This window comes from Notolepis coatsorum, assembly GCF_963971535.1.
Source record: "Notolepis coatsorum genome assembly, contig: SCAFFOLD_903, whole genome shotgun sequence".
NCBI lineage: Eukaryota > Metazoa > Chordata > Actinopteri > Aulopiformes > Paralepididae > Notolepis > Notolepis coatsorum.
The window spans coordinates 49,433-69,728 of NW_028170488.1; the positions used below are offsets into that span (position 1 = coordinate 49,433).

Sequence of the window (20,296 nt, forward strand, 5' to 3'; positions counted from 1 at the left end):
CTGGATGCCAGGACAACGTCACGACTACTGGTGGTAACCATGCAAGTGGCACAAAACAAACCCAATAAAACACTGGTTGCAAAAGAAAATAAACATAAAACCAGGTCTCATGCAGGTTTCATATCCAGATGGTTTAATAAAGACAGGATCTTATGTCGATCTAATCCATGTGAATGTCATATCTGTGCTCCGCGGCATCCAAAACAAAACACTAGGAACAACAAACGTGCCTGTTGAGGACGAAACAAGACGCAGCACAAAGACAGAACATGTAAACAGAGCAGACGTTTGGAAAAAAATAAAACGACCTAATGCTGGTAGGTGCAATAGCAGCTGGGTGAACTATAGAAGCACGATTAGAAGAAGACGACAACTGTAGCTACATATCAGTTCTTTGCATTTGTATGAGGAAGTGTATTCCTCGACATGGGACCTAGGATCATAAGATGAGGATGGGTCACAGAAGTTGCTCAGCACTACAGTGGTAACGGGGGAAACCATTTTCGAACATTTCTGTGACCTTTCACTGACCTATCCTCTTCTTGCATGGGACCAGAATCACAACTGAGTCAATGAGCCTGAAATAAACATTTTAAATCTCAACATCTTAGTTTGTTTGTTTAACCTTTATTTACCCGGGGTAGGTTCGCTGAGCACAGATGCTCTTTTTCAGGAACACCCTGCTTCACATTCACACAGTTCCATTCACACCTGGGAGCTGCTGCCCAGTACAACCACAGTCCGACACCATTGGCCACTGAGCAACTCCACTGGAGCAGTTGGGGGTTAAGTGCCTTGCTCAAGGGCACTTCAGCGGTTGGTGTTCCTGCCGGTCCCGGGGATCGAACCGGCGACCTTCCGGTCACAAACCCCGCTTCTCTAACCTTTTAGGCCACCGCTGCCCCTAGTGTTAGTTAGTTAGTAATGGATATCAGCCAGATAAGTAAGGAAACTAGTTTGCTACAATCCAGTTAATTCCAGTGGTTCAAAAACACCCACAGACACCATGCCAATTGCTTTATCACATGCTAGCACGGTTTAAATCCAATATTAGCCGAAGCTAATCTCCCGTAGCAACCGATCACACACCGGTCCCATGACCTTGTTTACATTCGAAGGCCTCCTCCTTAGTATGATGCTAAGTTGACATCTCCTTCTAATGGTGTGTCTATATGGTGTGAATGGACGGGCTGTCGGGAGAATCATGCCTGTTCACATCAGCACACAGTAAGGCAGGACGGGCTGTCGGGAGAATCATGCCTGTTCATATCAGCACACAGTAACACATGCAGGTGGCAGAGCGCCTACCCGACACTGCTTTCAGTGCTTTGGCAGTGGCCTTAACAAAGGACGCTGCACTCTCGGTCACCTCTACGCCTGTAAGAAAGAATTGGAGTCAAGGAAAATCAACGGGCATCCTCAGAAGAAGAACTGTGGGTCAGAGTGTGTGGGTTGAGCCTTTTTCATCTGGCATTTTTACAACATCGAAGAATTAGGTATTCTTACGGTAAGACAGTCAGACAAAGGAAAGCCAATAGAACTTCATCACTAGTCCCAACAGGAGTTCTCACACCCCGACACACAGAATAATGGAAATCAGAGGAATTCATTGGGTATTCTTAGAGCACTGCTGCACGCTCCTGTCCCTCCTTCAAACCACTGTCAGGGGATCAGGGTTAGGATCCCGAGCACAGCAGAGGATAGTAGTTGTTACTTGTATGAATGAATGAATGAAGTTTATTTTTCGGTCTTGTTTACAGACAAATCAAACACACCCGTGTGGACTTGCAATTTTTTTTTTTTTTTATGTTAAATCACAAATGTAGGCAAGCTTACACACAAAATCAACAACCGAAAAAAAGGAATAGGCTGAAGCACATGCTTATTTTTGCCTATCCTTTACAAATTCTTAAAAACGAAATATATATTTTAATATAAGAAAGAAAAACTTAAAATATGCTGCAAGATATAATTTTTAAGAAAAAAAACAAATGTTTGATGTTTTACTCAAAACTGTACTCCTGAATAATTGTATCCTTTAAGGCTTTTTTAAATCCCTCCTGAGAAGTACACAACTTCAACCCGTCACTAAGGCTATTCCATCATTTAACTCCCAAAATTGAAACACAGTTTACCTGACAACGCACTGAAGAAGGTGGCGTCCTCGTCGTCCTCGTGTGACGAAGACCCCCCGACGTCCACGGTGTGGTCCCACTCCAGGGGGATGGAGTCCACGCTGACGGGGGTCTCCCGGCCCGAGCGCTCCAGGGGAGGAGCCAGGAGGTGGGCCTGCCGTCCCGCCGAGACGCCCCCGGCCACCGGACACTCGTCCTCGTCCTTGTCCTCGTCCCTCCAGGAGCTCCCGGTGATGTCCGGCGAGTCCTCCAGGTCCGTGTCCCGGTCCGAGAGGTCCCTGTCGTCCTCCAGAACCTTAGTGGGAAAGGCACGAGCAAGTTAATAATAATAATATAGGGATGCTCGATATTATCGGCCTACCGATATTATCGACCGATATCGGCATTAAAGTGTGATATTGGAAAATATCTGTATCTGTTTTAAAAAAAATAAAAAATAAAAAAATGTATTTCTTTTTCATTTCTATAGAAATGATGTCCGATATTATCGGCCTACCGATATTATCGGCCGATATCGGCATTCAAATGTTATATCGGTAATTAAGAGTTGGACAATATCGGTATATCGGTATCGGTAAAAAAGCCAATATCGAGCATCCCTAATAATAATACATGTACCCAAAGGGTTTTCTGTATCACATCAACATTGAATACAATGCTATAATTTCCCACATTACGACAAGGAATTCATAATGTGTATATTTCCATTATGAGCAAAGTGCTTCCGACAAAGGACCTTTGTCTGTTGATAAGATTGATTCAAATACTAATAATAGAGCCGTTAAAAAGGGTAAAGAATGAAAATAAACGGTGAAAAAGACGGTCGGTCAAGGGGGTACTTGAAGGCCCAAAACGATGACTAAAATGGGGCACACAAGCCGAAGAAGCAGCTACAGTCTACAGTGCAGAGAGAGAGGAGGCCCCACTGACCGGGCGCCTGTTGATGAGGCGGTGGTGGAAGCGGGCCACCCTGCCGAACACCTCCTGGCAGTAGGAGTGCAGCTCCTCCAGCTCGTCCTCGATCAGCACGGCGTCCAGAGGGGCGCTCTTCTGGATCAGGTTCTCCCCGAACACGATCAGGGCGTCGATCTTGTTGGTGTTCAGCGTGATCTCCTGCTGGAAACCCTGGAGTGGGGAAATAAGTCATAATAATATAATATTAATAATGTTATTTGTATAGTACATTTCATAGGAATTGCTGTTCAAAGTGCTTCACTGCAGTAAAAAAAAAAAATACACAAAAAGAGGTAATAAAATTAGCACAAAAAGAGAAATGCATAAAGTGCAGACATAAAATCCTGATGACTTGTCGTACAGAACTTGTAAGTCGCTTTGGATAAAAGCGTCAGCTAAATGACAAAATGTAAATGTAAATAAAATAAGTATAAAATTAGCATAAAATAGACAGCAGCTAAATAGACAAGGTCAAGGTACGGTATAGCGCATTAAATCACATTGTTTTTCATATTAGGATCCATCATCTTTTAAGGTAGATTTTCAAAAGAACCAGATAGTGCCAGTTAGCCTTCGGGAGAGGTGTTAGTTGGACAATGCCTAGGCTAACCGGCACTGTCCGCTTCCATTCATTGTGCGAAGCTAGGCTAACGTGCAGCCAGATAGCTTTCTACTGAACGCACAGAGAGGAAACTGGTATCTATCTTCTCGTCTCTCTCTGGAGAAGACGATAAGACGAGTCCCCAAATGTTGGCGTGTTCCTTTAAACCCCTCCGGTTTCCTCGACACGACCACGGACACTGCGACACTCACGTTGAGCTGCCTCATCTTGTCCTCGATGTCGCTCTCGGAGAAGTGCTCCACGTTGGTGAGCTGCAGGTCCATCTCCGTCAGCCACACCAGGATGCCCTCCCTCGTGCCCTCGAAGTCCTCCCTCTGAGACGTGAAGTGCTGTGGTGGGGACGAGGACAGGGGATGAGGACAGGGGACAAGGGCAGGGGACAGGGGACAAGGACAGGGGACAAGGACAGGGGATGAGGACAGGGGACGAGGACATGGGACAGGGGACAAGGACAGGGGACAAGGACAGGGGACAAGGACAGGGGACAAGGACAGGGGACAAGGACAGGGGATGAGGACAGGGGACGAGGACATGGGACAAGGACAGGGGATGAGGACAGGGGACAAGGACAGGGGACAGGGACATGGGCAGGGGACGAGGACAGGGGACGAGGACAGATGACATGGGACAGGGGACGAGAACAGGGGACGAGGACAGGGGACAGGGGATGGGGACAAGGACAGGGGACATGGGATGGGGACAAGGACAGGGGACAGAGGACAGGGGACAGGGGACATGGAACAGGGGACAGAGGACAGGGGACGAGGACATAGGCAGGGGACAGAGGGCAGGGGACAGAGGGCAGGGGACAGAGGACGGGACAGGGGACAGAGGACAGAGGACAGGGGACGAGGACATGGGACAGAGGACAGGGGACGAGGACATGGGACAGAGGACAGGGGACGAGGACAGAGGCAGGGGACATGGGACGAGGACAGGGGACAGAGGACATGGGACGAGGACAGGGGACATGTGACAGGGGACAAGGACAGGGAACGAGGACATGGGACAGAGGACAGGGGACGAGGACATGGGACAGAGGACAGGGGACGAGGACATGGGACAGAGGACAGGGGACAGAGGACGGGGACGAGGACAGAGGACAGGGGACGAGGACATGGGACAGAGGACAGGGGACGAGGACATGGGACAGAGGACAGGGGACAGAGGACGGGGACGAGGACAGAGGACAGGGGACGAGGACATGGGACAGAGGGCAGGGGACAGAGGACGGGGACGAGGACAGAGGACAGGGGACAGAGGACAGGGGACATGGTTGAGACCTCGAAAGGTTCTGCGGGTCGTGAGGACGGTTTCACTGCCGTCCATTGAGGAGATCCATGAGTTACTTACTGGACTCGATGCTGCTACAACGCTCAGCCACTTCACTGCACCCTTGTGCACCAATATAATGTGCAATTATCTTTAACTCGTCGAATGTGTACTTATTTTTATTTAAATTTGTATTTACTTAGTTGTACTTGTGTACTTCTTACTGCCATGCACTCTTCCTAATATACTAACATACACTCAACACTAAAGCACTCAAGTCTTAACACTTTGATGAACATTGTTACTCGACTGATAGAGTTGTACCTTCCTACTGACTTGTCGTACAAAACTTGTAAGTCGCTTTGGATAAAAGCGTCAGCTAAATGACTAAATGTAAATGTTATTGCACATACCACAGACAGTTTATTGTATATACACATACCAGCTTTTTTTATTCGGTTAATTGTTGCTTTTTTATTCCTTTGTGCTGTGGAGCAAACGGAGAGTAAAAATTCCATTCTACTTGTTGCATATGACAAATAAAACTATCTGAATCTGAATCTAAAGTAGTCTGTGGTCCAGTCATGCTGGCTCTGATTGAAAGTACGTAATCTTAATACATTTCTGCCATGTTTTCTATCCAAATTTTTTTTTTCTTCAAAGTAACTAGAAACTGATTGGTTCAGATAAAGGTAGTGGAGTAAAAAGTACAATATTTCCTTTGAAAAGAAGTGGCATAAACGTGGGAATCTTTTCAGGGTGTAATAAAATAAAGGTACCTGTAAAACCAACACCAATATTTGGAGCATGTTTTACCGAATCTACTGAAATACCAGTATATCTTTCGAAAAACCTTATTTGGGTGCAGAATATGCATACAGAATACGTTATGCCTGTTAAGCTTATAGGAGCCACAGGAGTCAACCCTTTACGAAAAAGTGGTAACGCGTTGATACGTAACTTTTATCATGTTATCACCACAGTCAATTATTTATACATATTTTGAATAGTCTCTAGACTCTAGCCACCCAAACAACTGCCTCTCTTTGCACTGCTGCGGTCAGGCAAGCGCTACCGGAGTCTCATGGCAAGCACAGAGAGACTCAGAAGGAGCTTCTATCCCCAGGCCATCAGGGTGCTCAATGACTCACTGTAACAGTGTAACACTAACCCATCCATTCTACATTCATTGCACACACATCCACATGCACACACTCACTTTAAACATTCACCTTTAACATTCACTTGACACTTTTATATTTGATCTATTTATTACAAATGTGCACTACATCCATACCTCCTTTTTGCATTTTGCACTTTTAAAAAAGTTTGCGTTTTTGTACTTCATTGTTTGCATTTTACTTCATTGTACTTTAGTTTCTATATTGTATATTGTATATTTGTATAGTGTTGAGACTTTATTCCTCTTTTACTTTTTTACTGTATGAAGCACATTATCAGGAGGCTCATACAGAACCAAGCATTTCACTGTAATGGACATGTACTTTATACGTGACAAATAAAACAAAACTTGAACTTGAACAATAGCCGGGCCCCCGATGCCGTTACCGTCTTACTACCACAACAACGCGTCCTTGCGGGGGACGGACGGCGAGCAAACAGATCGCACCGCAGCAGCCATGTCTATCTGGCCAGCACCACCGGACGGCACAGTGGCAACAGCTGCCAGGAAACGTGACTGTGGTAGAAACGTGACTCTGGTAGAAACGTGACTGTGGCAGAAACGTGACTGTGGTAGAAACGTGACTGTGGCAGAAACGTGACTCTGGTAGAAACGTGACTGTGGTAGAAACGTGACTGTGGTAGAAACGTGACTGTGGTAGAAGCGTGACTGTGGTAGAAACGTGACTGTGGTAGAAACGTGACAGAAGCGTGACTGTGGTAGAAGCATGACTGTGGCAGAAACGTGACAGAAGCGTGACTGTGGTAGAAGCATGACTGTGGCAGAAACGTGACTGTGGTAGAAACGTGACTGTGGTAGAAGCATGACTGTGACAGAAGCGTGACTGAAACGTGACTGTGGCAGAAACATGACTGTGGTAGAAACGTGACTGTGGTAGAAACGTGACTGTGGTAGAAACGTGACTGTGGTAGAAACGTGACTGTGGTAGAAACATGACTGTGGTAGAAACGTGACTGTGGTAGAAACGTGACTGTGGTAGAAACGTGACTGTGGTAGAAACGTGACTGTGGTAGAAACGTGACTGTGGTAGAAACGTGACTGTGGTAGAAGCGTGACTGTGGTAGAAACGTGACTGTGGTAGAAACGTGACTGTGGCAGAAACGTGACTGTGGTAGAAACGTGACTGTGGCAGAAACGTGACTGTGGCAGAAACGTGACTGTGGTAGAAACGTGACTGTGGTAGAAACGTGACTGTGGCAGAAACGTGACTGTGGCAGAAACGTGACTGTGGCAGAAACGTGACTGTGGCAGAAACGTGACTGTGGTAGAAACGTGACTGTGGTAGAAACGTGACTGTGGTAGAAACGTGACTGTGGTAGAAACGTGACTGTGGTAGAAACGTGACTGTGGCAGAAACGTGACTGTGGTAGAAACGTGACTGTGGTAGAAGCGTGACTGTGGTAGAAACGTGACTGTGGTAGAAGCGTGACTGTGGTAGAAACGTGACTGTGGTAGAAACGTGACTGAGGTAGAAGCGTGACTGTGGTAGAAACGTGACTGTGGTAGAAACGTGACTGTGGTAGAAGCGTGACTGTGGTAGAAACGTGACTGTGGTAGAAACGTGACTGTGGCCGGGCGGCCGTGCTTGGTCAGCGTCTGAGGGGTGACCTTAATACAGACGGCTTAGGATCACAGCACTGGGGCCAGATCATGACCCGGCTCTGCTGCACGTATAGATCCGATAGATACAAGTTTCACCATCTGATCTTGTTTGATTTTTATATTATTTCTATTAGTAAATCACATTTGAAAAATGTTCTCAATAATTCTATGTGCATTTTATTTCCCATTCATAGACATGCAGTATATATATATATATATATATATATATATATATATATATATATATATATATATATATATATATATATATATATATATATATATATATATATATATATATATGTATATATTCCTTTTAATGATTCATCTCTTGATATATGTCATCTAAGTTCGTCTCATCTAATACACCGCCATGGGTGTAATGATATTCTGATTCTGCCGCCTCCATCAGTAAAAGTCACGGAACCACTGGTAACCGCAGGCCCAGCTGTCAGACTGATCCGCCGCTCAATCGATCCATCGATCAATCAATCTGTGAATTGGCTGAGAGGGTTTAGTGTTTACACTGAAACGAGGAAGAGGAGGGGAGTCTGTCAAAAACCTGGCAGCTCGTGCAGAATGTCCAGGGTTTCATCTTGGGAGGGGAAATTACTTTTTGTTCACAGTTGTTCCATCTGACGTTATCATAAATCAAGTACTCTTTCTTTTGGCCAGCAGGAACAAAATGTCCCCCTGGGAGATTGTAAAGTAGATTGCTTGTGTAAACACCACAGTGGAACAGGCTCCAGGTACCTCTCTAGCTTCCAACAGTGCTCCAGAGACCCAGTTCTCCACTGACTGTTTCAAAATGTTTTACTTTTAGCTTTAAAAAAAAGAACGATCTTATTCTGCACTTTTATAAAAGCTCTGTGGGTGTATTATTAAAAATGTATTATTACTCTACATACATTTTTTATCTATAGCTCCTTTAATTAAGCAATAACATGAGAGGAAGTGCTATATTGTGGCCACTGGCAGTGATATACTGCGGATGTAGGTACGAGGCCATAGACAGAGTTCCGTAATAATAATAATAATAATAATAATTCGTTACATTGATATAGCTCTTTTCTCAGACTCAAAGCTCTTTACAACATAGGGTGGAAATTGCCTCCTTCACCACCATGCAGGCTCAATGGCTGCCATACACTGGCACCAGGCACACATCACACTACACAATGGCTGAACGGCTCAGGAGACAGGGATTGATATCAGCCAATTAAGGGGAAGGGATGATTAGGTGAGACCTGATTGGGAATTGGCCAGGAATGTCGGGGAACCCCCTACTCTTTACGATAGGCGTCCTGGGTTCTTTTAATGACCAAAATCAGTCAGGACCTCGGTTTAGCGTCTCAAGGACGGCACTCGCAGCTGTACGGTGTCCCCATCACCGTAACAGGGCCATTGTTACTGACAAGTCCAGAGGGCCGAGTGCCCCCTGCTGGACAACAACACCACTTTCCGACAGCAGCCTTGACCGGGGCTTGAACCGGTGATCTTTCGATCATGAGTCCAGAGCTCTACTCATGTAGCCACACTGCTGGAGAGTTTTGTAGATCAATCAATCAATCAAACTCCTGACCCTTGACCCCGCCTCACCTTGAGCCTGCGCAGCACAGCAGCGACCCTCTTCTGCAGGTTGTCCCAGCGCTGGTTACCTTCGCAGACCATGACTTTGAGTTTGCTGGCGGCGTCTGTGCGGTTCTCCCGGGCCAGCCGGCGGTACTGCTTGTTCACCAGCTCCAGCTGGGTCAGCCGCTCATGGACCTGCCTCTGGAAAGCCTGGGATAGAGGGGGGGGGGGGGGGGTGGAGAAGCGCTACGTTAGCCTTGTGGGAACAACAGAAGAAGAAGACTGCCATCACATCCGACCCCCGGATTTTACATCTCACTGACATCATCGATCGGAGGGTTCCCTTTTTGATTTCTAAAGATAATAATAATAATTCAAACGATATATCTCTACTACCAACATCCATACAACAGAAAATAATTATTCTGTCAGGCGTTACAGCAGCCAAAAAGCTTATCGCTATGAGATGGAAAAAACCTGAGAAACTCACAGTAACTAACTGGTCCCTGACATTACTGGATGTTATTTATTTGGAGATCTCGACTGCTCGTGTGGTTGGGGTGGGACAGGCAGGTATTGATTTATAGACTGCGGCGGCCGAGGTGGTCAAAGGCACAATATAGCGGCGGAGTGGGGGTGGAGTGTGGGGGGGTGGGGGGTGGGGGGGGTGGGGGGTGGGTGAGGAAATGTCCAATGTCTAATGTCTATTGTCTTTTGTGTTGTTTGTGATGTTTTTATTTTTACTTGGTATTTAGTATTTTGTATTTATTAGTTCAGTTTTGATCTGTAAGTATTTATTATTATTATAATAATTATTATTATTATTACAGAGAAACAAAGCAGACGGTGGTATGGCATTTCCAGATTTCCACCACTATTTTAAGGCATACACTTTAAGACCACTGACAACATGGTTTGATCCCCAAGCATCAGTATCCTGGAGAAATTTAGAAGAAAATATAGTAGCTCCACATAGGCTGAAGGACATAGTATACACCAAATTATCAATTAAGCAATGCGAACGGAAATTTGGCCCCATAATCACTCATGCAATCCGGATATGGCGTGAAACACAAAAAAAATACTCTATCCCACATACATGGCATAATCATACTCCCTTATTCAATAACAATGCACTCTTGATTGGAAAACAACCTATAAGATTCCCTAGATGGGAAAAGCAAGGCATACACACATTAGGAGACGTTTTCAACAAACAGGGTTTTTGTAGTTTTGATGAGATATGCAAAAAATTTAATCTCACCAAGTCCTCATATTATTTTTACGCACAGTTATTGGCATGTTTGAAGGCTCACGGTGTTCCATTAAGGATACCAATTGTACACCACAGATACCACAAATTCTTCTATGAAAAAGAGACATCGAGAGGTTTTGTTTCAGATTTTTATCATCAATTACTAACGGCCTCGTATGAAACCCTACATCTAGACTCAGTCTGGAGGAGGGATATACCAGACCTGGAGATAGACTTTGACTGGCAAGAAGCCTGGGCAAATGTACGCCTTGCATCAAGGAACCCGGACCATCAACAAATCAATCTTAACTATATTCACAGGACATACTTAACTCCTATAAGACTGAACAAAATGGGTCTTAAACAAGACTCCAAATGCTCCTTATGTACAAATGGGGATGAAGGGACATTTATGCACATGTACTGGGACTGCCCACCAGTTAAGATATTTTGGAAAGAAGTGACCCAGCAATTGTCAAATCTCTTAACTCTGGATATACCTGTACACCCCTCTGTATTACTGCTGAATGATGTCTTTGAGCATGCAGTACCTCCACAGCTAAAGAGATTGGTTTTATCCGGTATTACAGTGGCTAAAAAGCTGATAGCATCACGATGGTTTCAACCGGAAAAAATGTGCCGTAAGGTCTGGATTCTTACATATCTCGATGTGATTTATCAAGAAATATCAACAGCTAGAATTTTGGGTCTCAATGAATCCAAAATGGCAATGTGGTTAGAAGTGGTGGAGAGAATAAAAGCCAGCATATAATGGTAGTGTCTGGTTAGGAACAAATTATAATGGTTGGATTATCCAATGGGGGGTCCTGGAGAGGGGGGTACGAGCTGGAGCATATGTGTATTTGTATATCCTATTGTGTGTTGTCATGTTTGTTTATGTGTTTGTTTAAAAAATAATAAAAAAAAAAAATACAAAAAAAAAAAATGTATTATTTATTATTGTCTTGTCATTATTATTATTATTATTGTTACTATTATTGTTGTTGATGTTGTGTTGTTGATGAAAAGTGAAAAAATAAATAATTTTATCAAATTTTTTATAATAATAATTCATTTATTTTGTATAGCGCTTTTCAAAGACCCAAAGTCGCTGACAATAGGCAAAAACATAAAACCACAGGGGAACAATATGAGGACACAAGAACATAAAAAAATACATAAAACCAAGAGTAACAAACTACAAATACAGAAGCCAGTAGGGGAGACAATCAGGGAAGTAAGGGAAACCGAGCTGAGGGAGGGGGGGAGGAGAGAAAGTTAGGGAAGGGGAAAGGGAGGTGGTAGGTTGGAGGAGGGTGGTTATGGGTAGGGACTAGGGAATATTGAATGCTTGGGAGAACAGGTGGGTTTTGAGTCGGGATTTAAAGGTGGAGAGTGAGGGAGGCTCTCTGATGGTCTGAGGGAGGGTGTTCCAGAGTCGGGGTGCAGCTCGTGAGAAAGCCCGATCACCAAAACGTTTTAATTTGTATGACGGGACGGTGAGGGAAGCAGTGGAAGAGGATTTCTAGCTTCAGGGGAGGGTGGTGCGTGCGTGTGCACAGATACTGACTGAACTGCCCTGGGACACAGGAAGAACATAATGTGAATTCTTAAAATGGGTGGAATTCCCCTTTAACTATAAATGTGCACAACAATTCAGATTACCATCTTTAGATAATTAGGGTTGAAAATGTTGTGCATCTGAGGACTCCAAAACGGACACATGCGTTCGTTCATCTGGAGGAGGATTCATAATCTCAAATAAACGAGAATTATAAAAAGGTGAAGACGATGTTGATGAATGGATATTATTCCAAAATCGTGGATCACAGAAAATGACTGCAGATGCTCATTAAATGCCATTAATACTCCGTATGTAGGTCACTGGCACTACATGTAAGCAATACCATCAACACTGAGGTTTGTGTTGTGCTTTGGAGAGATATAACCGCATAACCGTATAACCAAGTGGAGGCTAGATAAACCGGCGCTAATCTCTCGTTAGTAATCCAGGTTGACACATGAAGGCCAGTGGTTCTCTTTGTCTGATAACCAGCGCAGGCCACCTGACACTGAACGCAGAGCAGCTCTCGTACGTAGAAATCAACACTCCGGTGTCTGTGTTTTTCGGATTGAACAGAAATCACTGTGATTTCTTTGGTTTCGTTTTTTTGTTTGTGACTAGTCGGAGAGGCTTAAAGTGAACTGTTCCTTTAACACTTTCACTACCACACTACCAAATGGTTAACCCGTTCACTGCGACAATACAGAAGGTTAACCCGTTCACTGCCACACAACAAAGGGTTAACCCTTTCACAACCACACTACGGGAGGTTAACCCGTTCACTACCACACTACAGACGGTTAACCGTCTGTAGTGTGGTAGGGAAAAGGTTATAACCTTCTGTAATGTGGTAGTGAAAGGGTTAAACTGTGTACATTTTGCTCCCGAGATGCAGAACACGTGTTACGTGTCCGATGATCCCGCGTCCCGCGTTTCCTGATGAATTGAAAATGGGGGACCCTGATGTAAACAAGACGAAAGTCTTTCTCTGGTCTGCATCCCCTTAACAATTGTGTGTATTGAGCCGTACTGTATTGTACCCATTCTGCAATCTGTTAATAAAGTTTTCAATCAATCAATCAATCAATCCACGCGGCACAGTGATTAAGGGTGAAAATGGGCGAGGTAGCCCTTTAATGGACAGATGTTTTCTCCCGCTGACCTCGAACTTCTTGAGCTCCTCCTTGGCGCTGGTGTACAGGACGTCGGAGGAGACCGGGTTGGCGGCGATGAGCTCGGCGCTCCTCAGCCACTCCTCGAAGCGAGAGTAGTCGTCCAGGAACTTACACCACAGACGCCAGGTCTCCTCGATCCTGCAGGGAGAACAGGACGTCACGTTTATTTATTTACCCTTCGCCTCACCTGACAGGTGACTTAAGAGTGACCTCGGCAGCCTGTGTGCATGTGTGTGTGTGTGTGTGTGTGTAATGTGTGTGTGTCTAGACTCTATAGTGTGTGTGTCTAGACTCTATAGTGTGTGTAGTGTGTGTGTGTGTGTGTATGTGTATGTGTATGTGTATGTAATGTATGTAACACGTGCACATGGTGCCTCTCTTCCACCTCATCCTCCTCTCCATGGACACGTGTGTGTAATGTGTGTGAGGTGTAATGTGTAATGTGTGTAATGTGTGTGAGGTGTAATGTGTAATGTGTGTAATGTGTGTGAGGTGTAATGTGTAATGTGTGTAATGTGTGTCGCTTCCTCCTCTCGCTCTCCGCTATCTGTGCTCTGTGCTTCGTGCCGTTTGTCGGACTATACTCAAATCAACTCGATATGGATCTAATCAGTGGATCGCATATTTTCGTCAAGAAAGCAGAATGAGGCTGACCCTCTCTGCCTCTTGGGACATCGGGCTACCAACTCGAAGACGTGGAAGACATTTGGATTATCGAAGCTTTTGGATTGCAATAAGAAGATTTTGGATCTGTTTACCGCGCACAGGACCTACCAAAATGAACTGACTAAGACACTTGGACTAACGCATTCAGTCATTTTGGAAGGAGTTGTTTTTTTTATCCACTTTTTCTATTTTTCTCCCATCCCAATTCCCCTGTGCCAATTCTCCCCTCCCTTGTCTTGAACGTTGCTCGCATATGCCCCCCACTGGCCGGTTGTAGGGAGGATAGAAGCCTTGCATCACGTGTCCCCTCCGATACACGAGGAGGCAGCCCGTCACATCTTTTCACCTTCCAGTGCGGACTCTCATTGGCGAGGTGTAACGTGTGGGAGGCTCACACTACCCCCACCATTTCCTGTCTCTGATGTGCAGGCGTCCCCCAACCGACCTGTAGGAGTCGCTGTCCACAACGTCCAGATTACCACCCATCGACTTCCACCCACTAACTCTGCCAATTGAGTCAGTATGACGGCCGGCCCAAGCCGGAGGCAACGCCGACAGCCGGAGTGGAACCCGGTGTCTCTTGCGTTGGTGACGAGTGCAATGTCTGCTGCGCCATCCAGCCGCCCTTTGGACGGAGTTGTTAAAACTCACTCCACTCAAAATCAATAGAGTTAAAATTCACTCTACTCAAAATCTAATTTAAATCAACATGGCTGGAAGAAATGAATGCCAGCCAGCCGAAACAAATTACGGACGACCCACCAAGGTCGAACCAAAGAGCTGCTGATAAGACTTTGTAGTGAGCCTGTGCAACTGTGGACTAGGGACAAGGCTCTCCCAACCCCCCCCCCCCCTCCGCGCCGTGGAAATGGCAGCGGTGATACACATACGTTGTCTCAAGACTTAGTCCTGCATATATCATCAAATGCGCATGTCGGTGTGAAATTTATGTGTGCCATTATTACTATCAACTGTAATAATTGTGGAATATTACTATAATGAGCTGTATGTGTATGAACCAAGCATCTCACTGTAATGTACCTGTACTTTATTCGTGACAATAAACTACTACTACAACTACTACTACTAATGTGTGTGTGTGATGCGTGCACAGTGTCCCACCTCATCCTCCTCTCCATGGACACGTGTGTGTAATGTGTGTAATGTGTGTAATGTGTGTGTGATGCGTGCACGGTGTCCCACCTCATCCTCCTCTCCATGTGTGTGTGTAATGTGTGTGTAATGTGTGTGTAATGTGTGTGTGTAATGTGTGTGTGATGCGTGCCCGGTGCCCCACCTCATCCTCCTCTCCATGGACGTGGCACAGATGTTCCTCCAGCGGCGGTCCAGGCTGCGCGTGGTTTGCTGGATGGAGTCGTTCTCCGAGTCGCTGCCACAGGCGTCGGCGTCGTGGAGGAGCACGTCGCACAGCGTCAGGACCGAGGCCACGCCCTCCGTGTGCTGCTCGATGTCCCGCTGCAGGTCCTGGACAACACAACGACAAGGTCAACTTTATTTATAAAGCACATTTAAATCAACCGAAGTTGTACCAAAGTGCTGTACAATATAAAAACAGAAATACTAAAAGAAATACAAAATACAGTATACACACACAGTCATAAAAACTACAATAATAAAAAATAATTTAACAAAATAAACAATCACCACACGACCAGGGATGTTTGGCTTACCAAGCCTCAGAACGCCAATAAAAACAGGTGACAACAACAACAACAACAACAACAACAACAACAACAACAACACAACAGATCCTGACTTGTCTCAGTAACATAGCTTGAGTAAGATGGTCAATATCCGACCGTGTAGATTCAGTGATTCTCAACCTTTTTGTGTCAAAGACCCCCTTAACACATGAATTGCCAAACCCGCGATAAGTCGGGTTAACTCGACATGCGTTGGCTGCCAGACCCGAGATATCTCGGGTTTTCGTCGTTTATTCTTTTATTCGATATTTTTATTCATTATTCATCCAGGGACCTTGGTGTTACCATAGGGAATGGGTCTGAGATCGCCAAAGTGCAATACCGGCCGCATCCAGCTAGACGGCGGTATCGAGCACCCTTTGTAACCTTGTATCTTGGCCTGTGTAGCGGACAAATGTCTCCGGGCTCACTTTTCTTTGTCGGGCGAGCGGAGCGGTTATAACGATCGGATTGAGAAGCATCAAATGCTCCCGATGCATGACGTGTGGTGGATTATGTTGGCCGACACGATGGACACCAATACTTGGAATCGCGAACAGATAATTGGAATATTCTTTTTGGGGTACATCCTAGTGAGGGTAAGGACTATACGATATCAATCCTGCGTTGATCCGACCATGTCTTCACCTCAATCGCAACGTGTATGTGTAACGTTACTCCACAACATATGGCGTTGGTGACGATCAAAGGATCAAAAAACGACCCCCCCCCCCCTTTCATGCATTCATGATGAAACATAATACCTATGATGATATAGATTTGATTTGGGAATAGTAGCGTGTACAGGCAAGAAACGGCAACGTTTATAGTAGAATTGACGTATAAGGCTATTACTCAGCCTTTCGGGAATTACCCCAGACCACGCTATAATGATACTTATATTCACCATGGTATAACACGGGAACGTATGGATGAATTTTTTTTCTTTTTCATATATTGAACGATAGATAGGTGACGTCAAATGGGCCATAGTATTGTATCCATAGCTATAATATAGAATATAGTTATAGCTCTACAAACAAGGTGACGCACTCCTATCTTTTAAAGCGTGGCATTGCTATGACGGGCCCGTCTAATAGCTGGCAGTCAATGAGTTAAATATAATAAATAATATAATAAATAATAACACTACATGAGTCATTCCTGTGTACCTACTTCAGTACTAGAAACACTATCGCTTTATGTAAATGAGAGCTATTCTATTGCTGTTTATACTGCAATTTTTATGCTAGTTCTGATGATTTTGTTGTATTGTTATTGTCTGCATTGCTTTTACCCTTTTCTCGCATCGCTTTCATTCTGTCTATTTTACGCTGTGAAGCACTTTGGGCTGCAATTCTTGTATGCTGCTATACAAATTAATTATCATTATTACTCTTTGTTTAATCTTTGGGGCTAGCATGCCTGCCGATGAAAACTGCAGTAGTCCTTTCTTTCTGTAGGACCTCTGTTGCCAAATTCTCATTTGTTTATCAAGGTGCAGTGATGTGGAATGATATACAAAATCTAACAGAAACATGTTCCACTTTAAATATATTTAAAAGTAAGCTTAAAAAAGAACTACAGATCCTGTAGTCTGTAGTATCCATGTGTAAACAAAAAGTAGTCACGTCCAAACTAACTAAACACCAGATCAGCCAGTAGGACGTAGGTACACATCACCCTGAGATCTGCCCGGTGCGACTGCAATCTGACCACAATCACAATCACTTCACCGGAGCAGTCAGGAAGTAAGAGAGTAGCCATTCGTTCGCTCCTCCATCCTTGACAGCGCTTTTGTTCGGCGCTCGTTTGTTCGACGTTACAGTAGGACTATTGGTGGGTTGCCATGGCGACGGCTGGAAGCCCGGTGAGCCCCGGTAATGTTAAGAGCAGGCCTTTCTCAGAAGCCAGCGGGAAGACAGACGTCACCATCATCCATCTCGCTCTCCTAGGCCCATCCTCCTCTCTCTCTCTCTTTCTCAATCTGTCCCTCGTTCTCTCTCTCCTTTAATTAAACCACTTTCTTCTCTCTCTCTAAATATGGATGTAAAAGGGCTGAAATGGACACAAACGTAAAGAGAAAAAAATAATAAAAAATCTGCAGCAACTCCGAGCCCCTTTAGAGCCTGGTTCTCGATGCAGCCTTTTGTCGGCGGCTTCTAGCTCTAGGAACTCTGGTCCTCTAGTATCCTGCTGCCTTTCTACTTAGCTAGCGGCCACACCGCATGCTCTGAACTGCCACCACTCTGAAGCCAGATCCTCTGTATCCTGCTGCCTTTCTACCTAGCTGGCGGCCACACCGCATGCCCTGAACTACCACCCCTCTGAAGCCAGATCCTCTGTATCCTGCTGCCTTTCTACTTAGCTAGCGGCCACACCGCGTGCCCTGAACTACCACCCCTCTGAAGCCAGTAAACATTAAGCTCAGGCAGGGCAATTATTCTGACAGAAAGCAGAGACGAGTCAAAAGGTAAAGAGGGGAGATATATAAGTTAGAAATAAGTTAAGACGTGAAAAAGAAGCTTCTGCTCATAGAGCTTTATTCACAGGAGAGGCCACTTTGTAAAATGTACAGGAAGTCCCTGAAACAAAGTTTTCTCAAATGTGGGTCCATAATAAATCAGGTTTGTTTTTTGGGTCAAGTGTCCCTTTAAATGTCTTTATGTCTAGCAAATACCAAGGCCTATCTCTCCCAGAGTGACCTGGAGAGAGTGATCCACGCCTTTATTATTTACAACTCGGCTGGATTACTGCAATGCTCTTTAAACTGGCATTAATCAGGCATCACTCCGCCGCCTACAGCTCGTCCAACTCCTCACAAGCACTAAAAAAGCGTGAGCACATCACCCCAGTCCTGGCCTCACTCCACTGGCTCCCCGCCCATTACCGCATTGATTTTAAACTACTTTTAACCGTTTTTAAATCCCTAAATGGCCTGGCCCAGCTCCCGCCTCTCCACACCCGATCCAGAGCCCTAAGGTCAGCCGACCAACTGCTGCTACATGTGCCCAGGTCTAGGCTCAAAACCAGAGGGGACAGAGCCTTTTCCATAGCCGCCCCTAAACTGTGGAATAGCCTCCCCTTCCACACCAGGTCAGCCCAGACCCTCGATGTCTTTAAAGGGGAACTATCTTATAAATGGCCTTTTTGAGTGTTTAGCATTGTTTCCTAGCTATGTGAACTTATATTAATATGATCTATGTCTCTAATTCTCATATTGGCGCATTCTTCCAATTCTCCTCTCACAATATTCACCCTCACTGAACTGAGTCATCTGAAGATGTGCTGATTTGTGATGTCAGAGAGACACCGCTGCATGTTAATGTTCAGGCGAGGCAGTGGTTTACCATTGTGGTTGGTGCCCAGGCTCAAAACGGCTTAAGATCTTGAGGTAGAAAAATGCTGTTTTTGAGGACTTGATTAGAAATACAAAAAATTAAAAAAAAAAAAAAATTACAGAGGTGTTCCATAGACTTACAGGAATTGTGTAAAAGTGCCCAAATAGTGAAAGAAATAGTAAAATAGTTCCCCTTTAAGTCCCGGCTAACGACTCACCTATTCTCCCTGGCCTTTGACCAGAGCTGAGCCTGCCTCCTAGGTTGTTACTTTTAGTCCTTATTCTTTGTAATCTGCTGCACTTTTCTTTTTTTTCTTTTTTTTTAATTTCTATCTGAACCCCTGCACTTATTTGTATTTGTATTTGAGAGAGAGAGACATGAACCCATCAGACTTCTGTCCTTTTTTACTTGCTTTTTTAATACCAGACGAGCAGCAAATGGGATGCTTTGATGCAGTCAGAGCTCGGTAAAGCTGCATTCTCCCACTATGCTCCCTTTTGATGGAATACGCTGCAAGTGAAACTTTGTCTAGAGAGGCACTTCCTACTGTGAATGCTTTTTAAGGTATGCTACGATTAGCCCTTCATGAAATATGTACCTGTGTTTTACCTGATGCTATTGCTGATCTGATTATGCTCCTTCCCACCGCACAAATGACCCTCTGTGTTTGTATTTGATTTGTATGTTTTTTGTTTAATGCCCTTGTTTTTATGTTGAAACTTGTCGTGTGCCGTGTTGGTCAGGACTCCCTGGAAGAAGAGATCTTGTATCTCAATGGGACATTCCTGGATAAATAAAAGAATAAATAAAAAATAAATCTCTGCGGCTCGGCCGTTCTCACCTGCTGCTCCGCCAGCTTCCTCTGGATCTCCTCTCCCTGACAGGTGCTGTAGACCACCGGCTTGGCCAGCTCGGCCTCCACACGCGACAGCCACGTCCGCAGGTTACTCATGTTCTTATCCAGCTGCTGCACCGTCACCAGGGTCTCCTTCAGCTTCCTCACCCTGGGGGGGGGGGACACACGGGGGGGGCACACGCTCAGTTAAACATTTTACACATTCACTCACACATTCACACACCGACGGCGGAGGCAACCATGCAAGGTGCCAACATGCTCATCGGGAGCAGTTAGGGGTTAAGTGTCTTGCTCAAGGACACTTCGACACGCTGCCCCCGGGGAGGAGCGGGGAATCGAACCGGGAACCTCCGGATTGCCAGACGACTGCTCTAC

General features: G+C 45.1%; 1 protein-coding gene across 1 annotated transcript in view; it reads right to left on the reverse strand.

Annotated features, from left to right (window-relative positions):
• Positions 1-20,069, reverse strand: part of LOC311248510 (nesprin-2-like) — a gene marked incomplete at its 5' end in the record, with an annotated part of 34,460 nt that extends 14,391 nt beyond the window's left edge. Inside the window, 7 exons of the mRNA XM_084339379.1 lie at positions 2,136-2,430; positions 3,066-3,260; positions 3,903-4,040; positions 9,389-9,571; positions 13,343-13,493; positions 15,319-15,506; positions 19,907-20,069. Of these exons, the coding sequence (XP_084195505.1) occupies positions 2,136-2,430; positions 3,066-3,260; positions 3,903-4,040; positions 9,389-9,571; positions 13,343-13,493; positions 15,319-15,506; positions 19,907-20,069 (1,313 nt within the window). The remainder of the gene's footprint in view (positions 1-2,135; positions 2,431-3,065; positions 3,261-3,902; positions 4,041-9,388; positions 9,572-13,342; positions 13,494-15,318; positions 15,507-19,906) is intronic.
• Between the last annotated feature and the right edge of the window lie 227 nt (positions 20,070-20,296).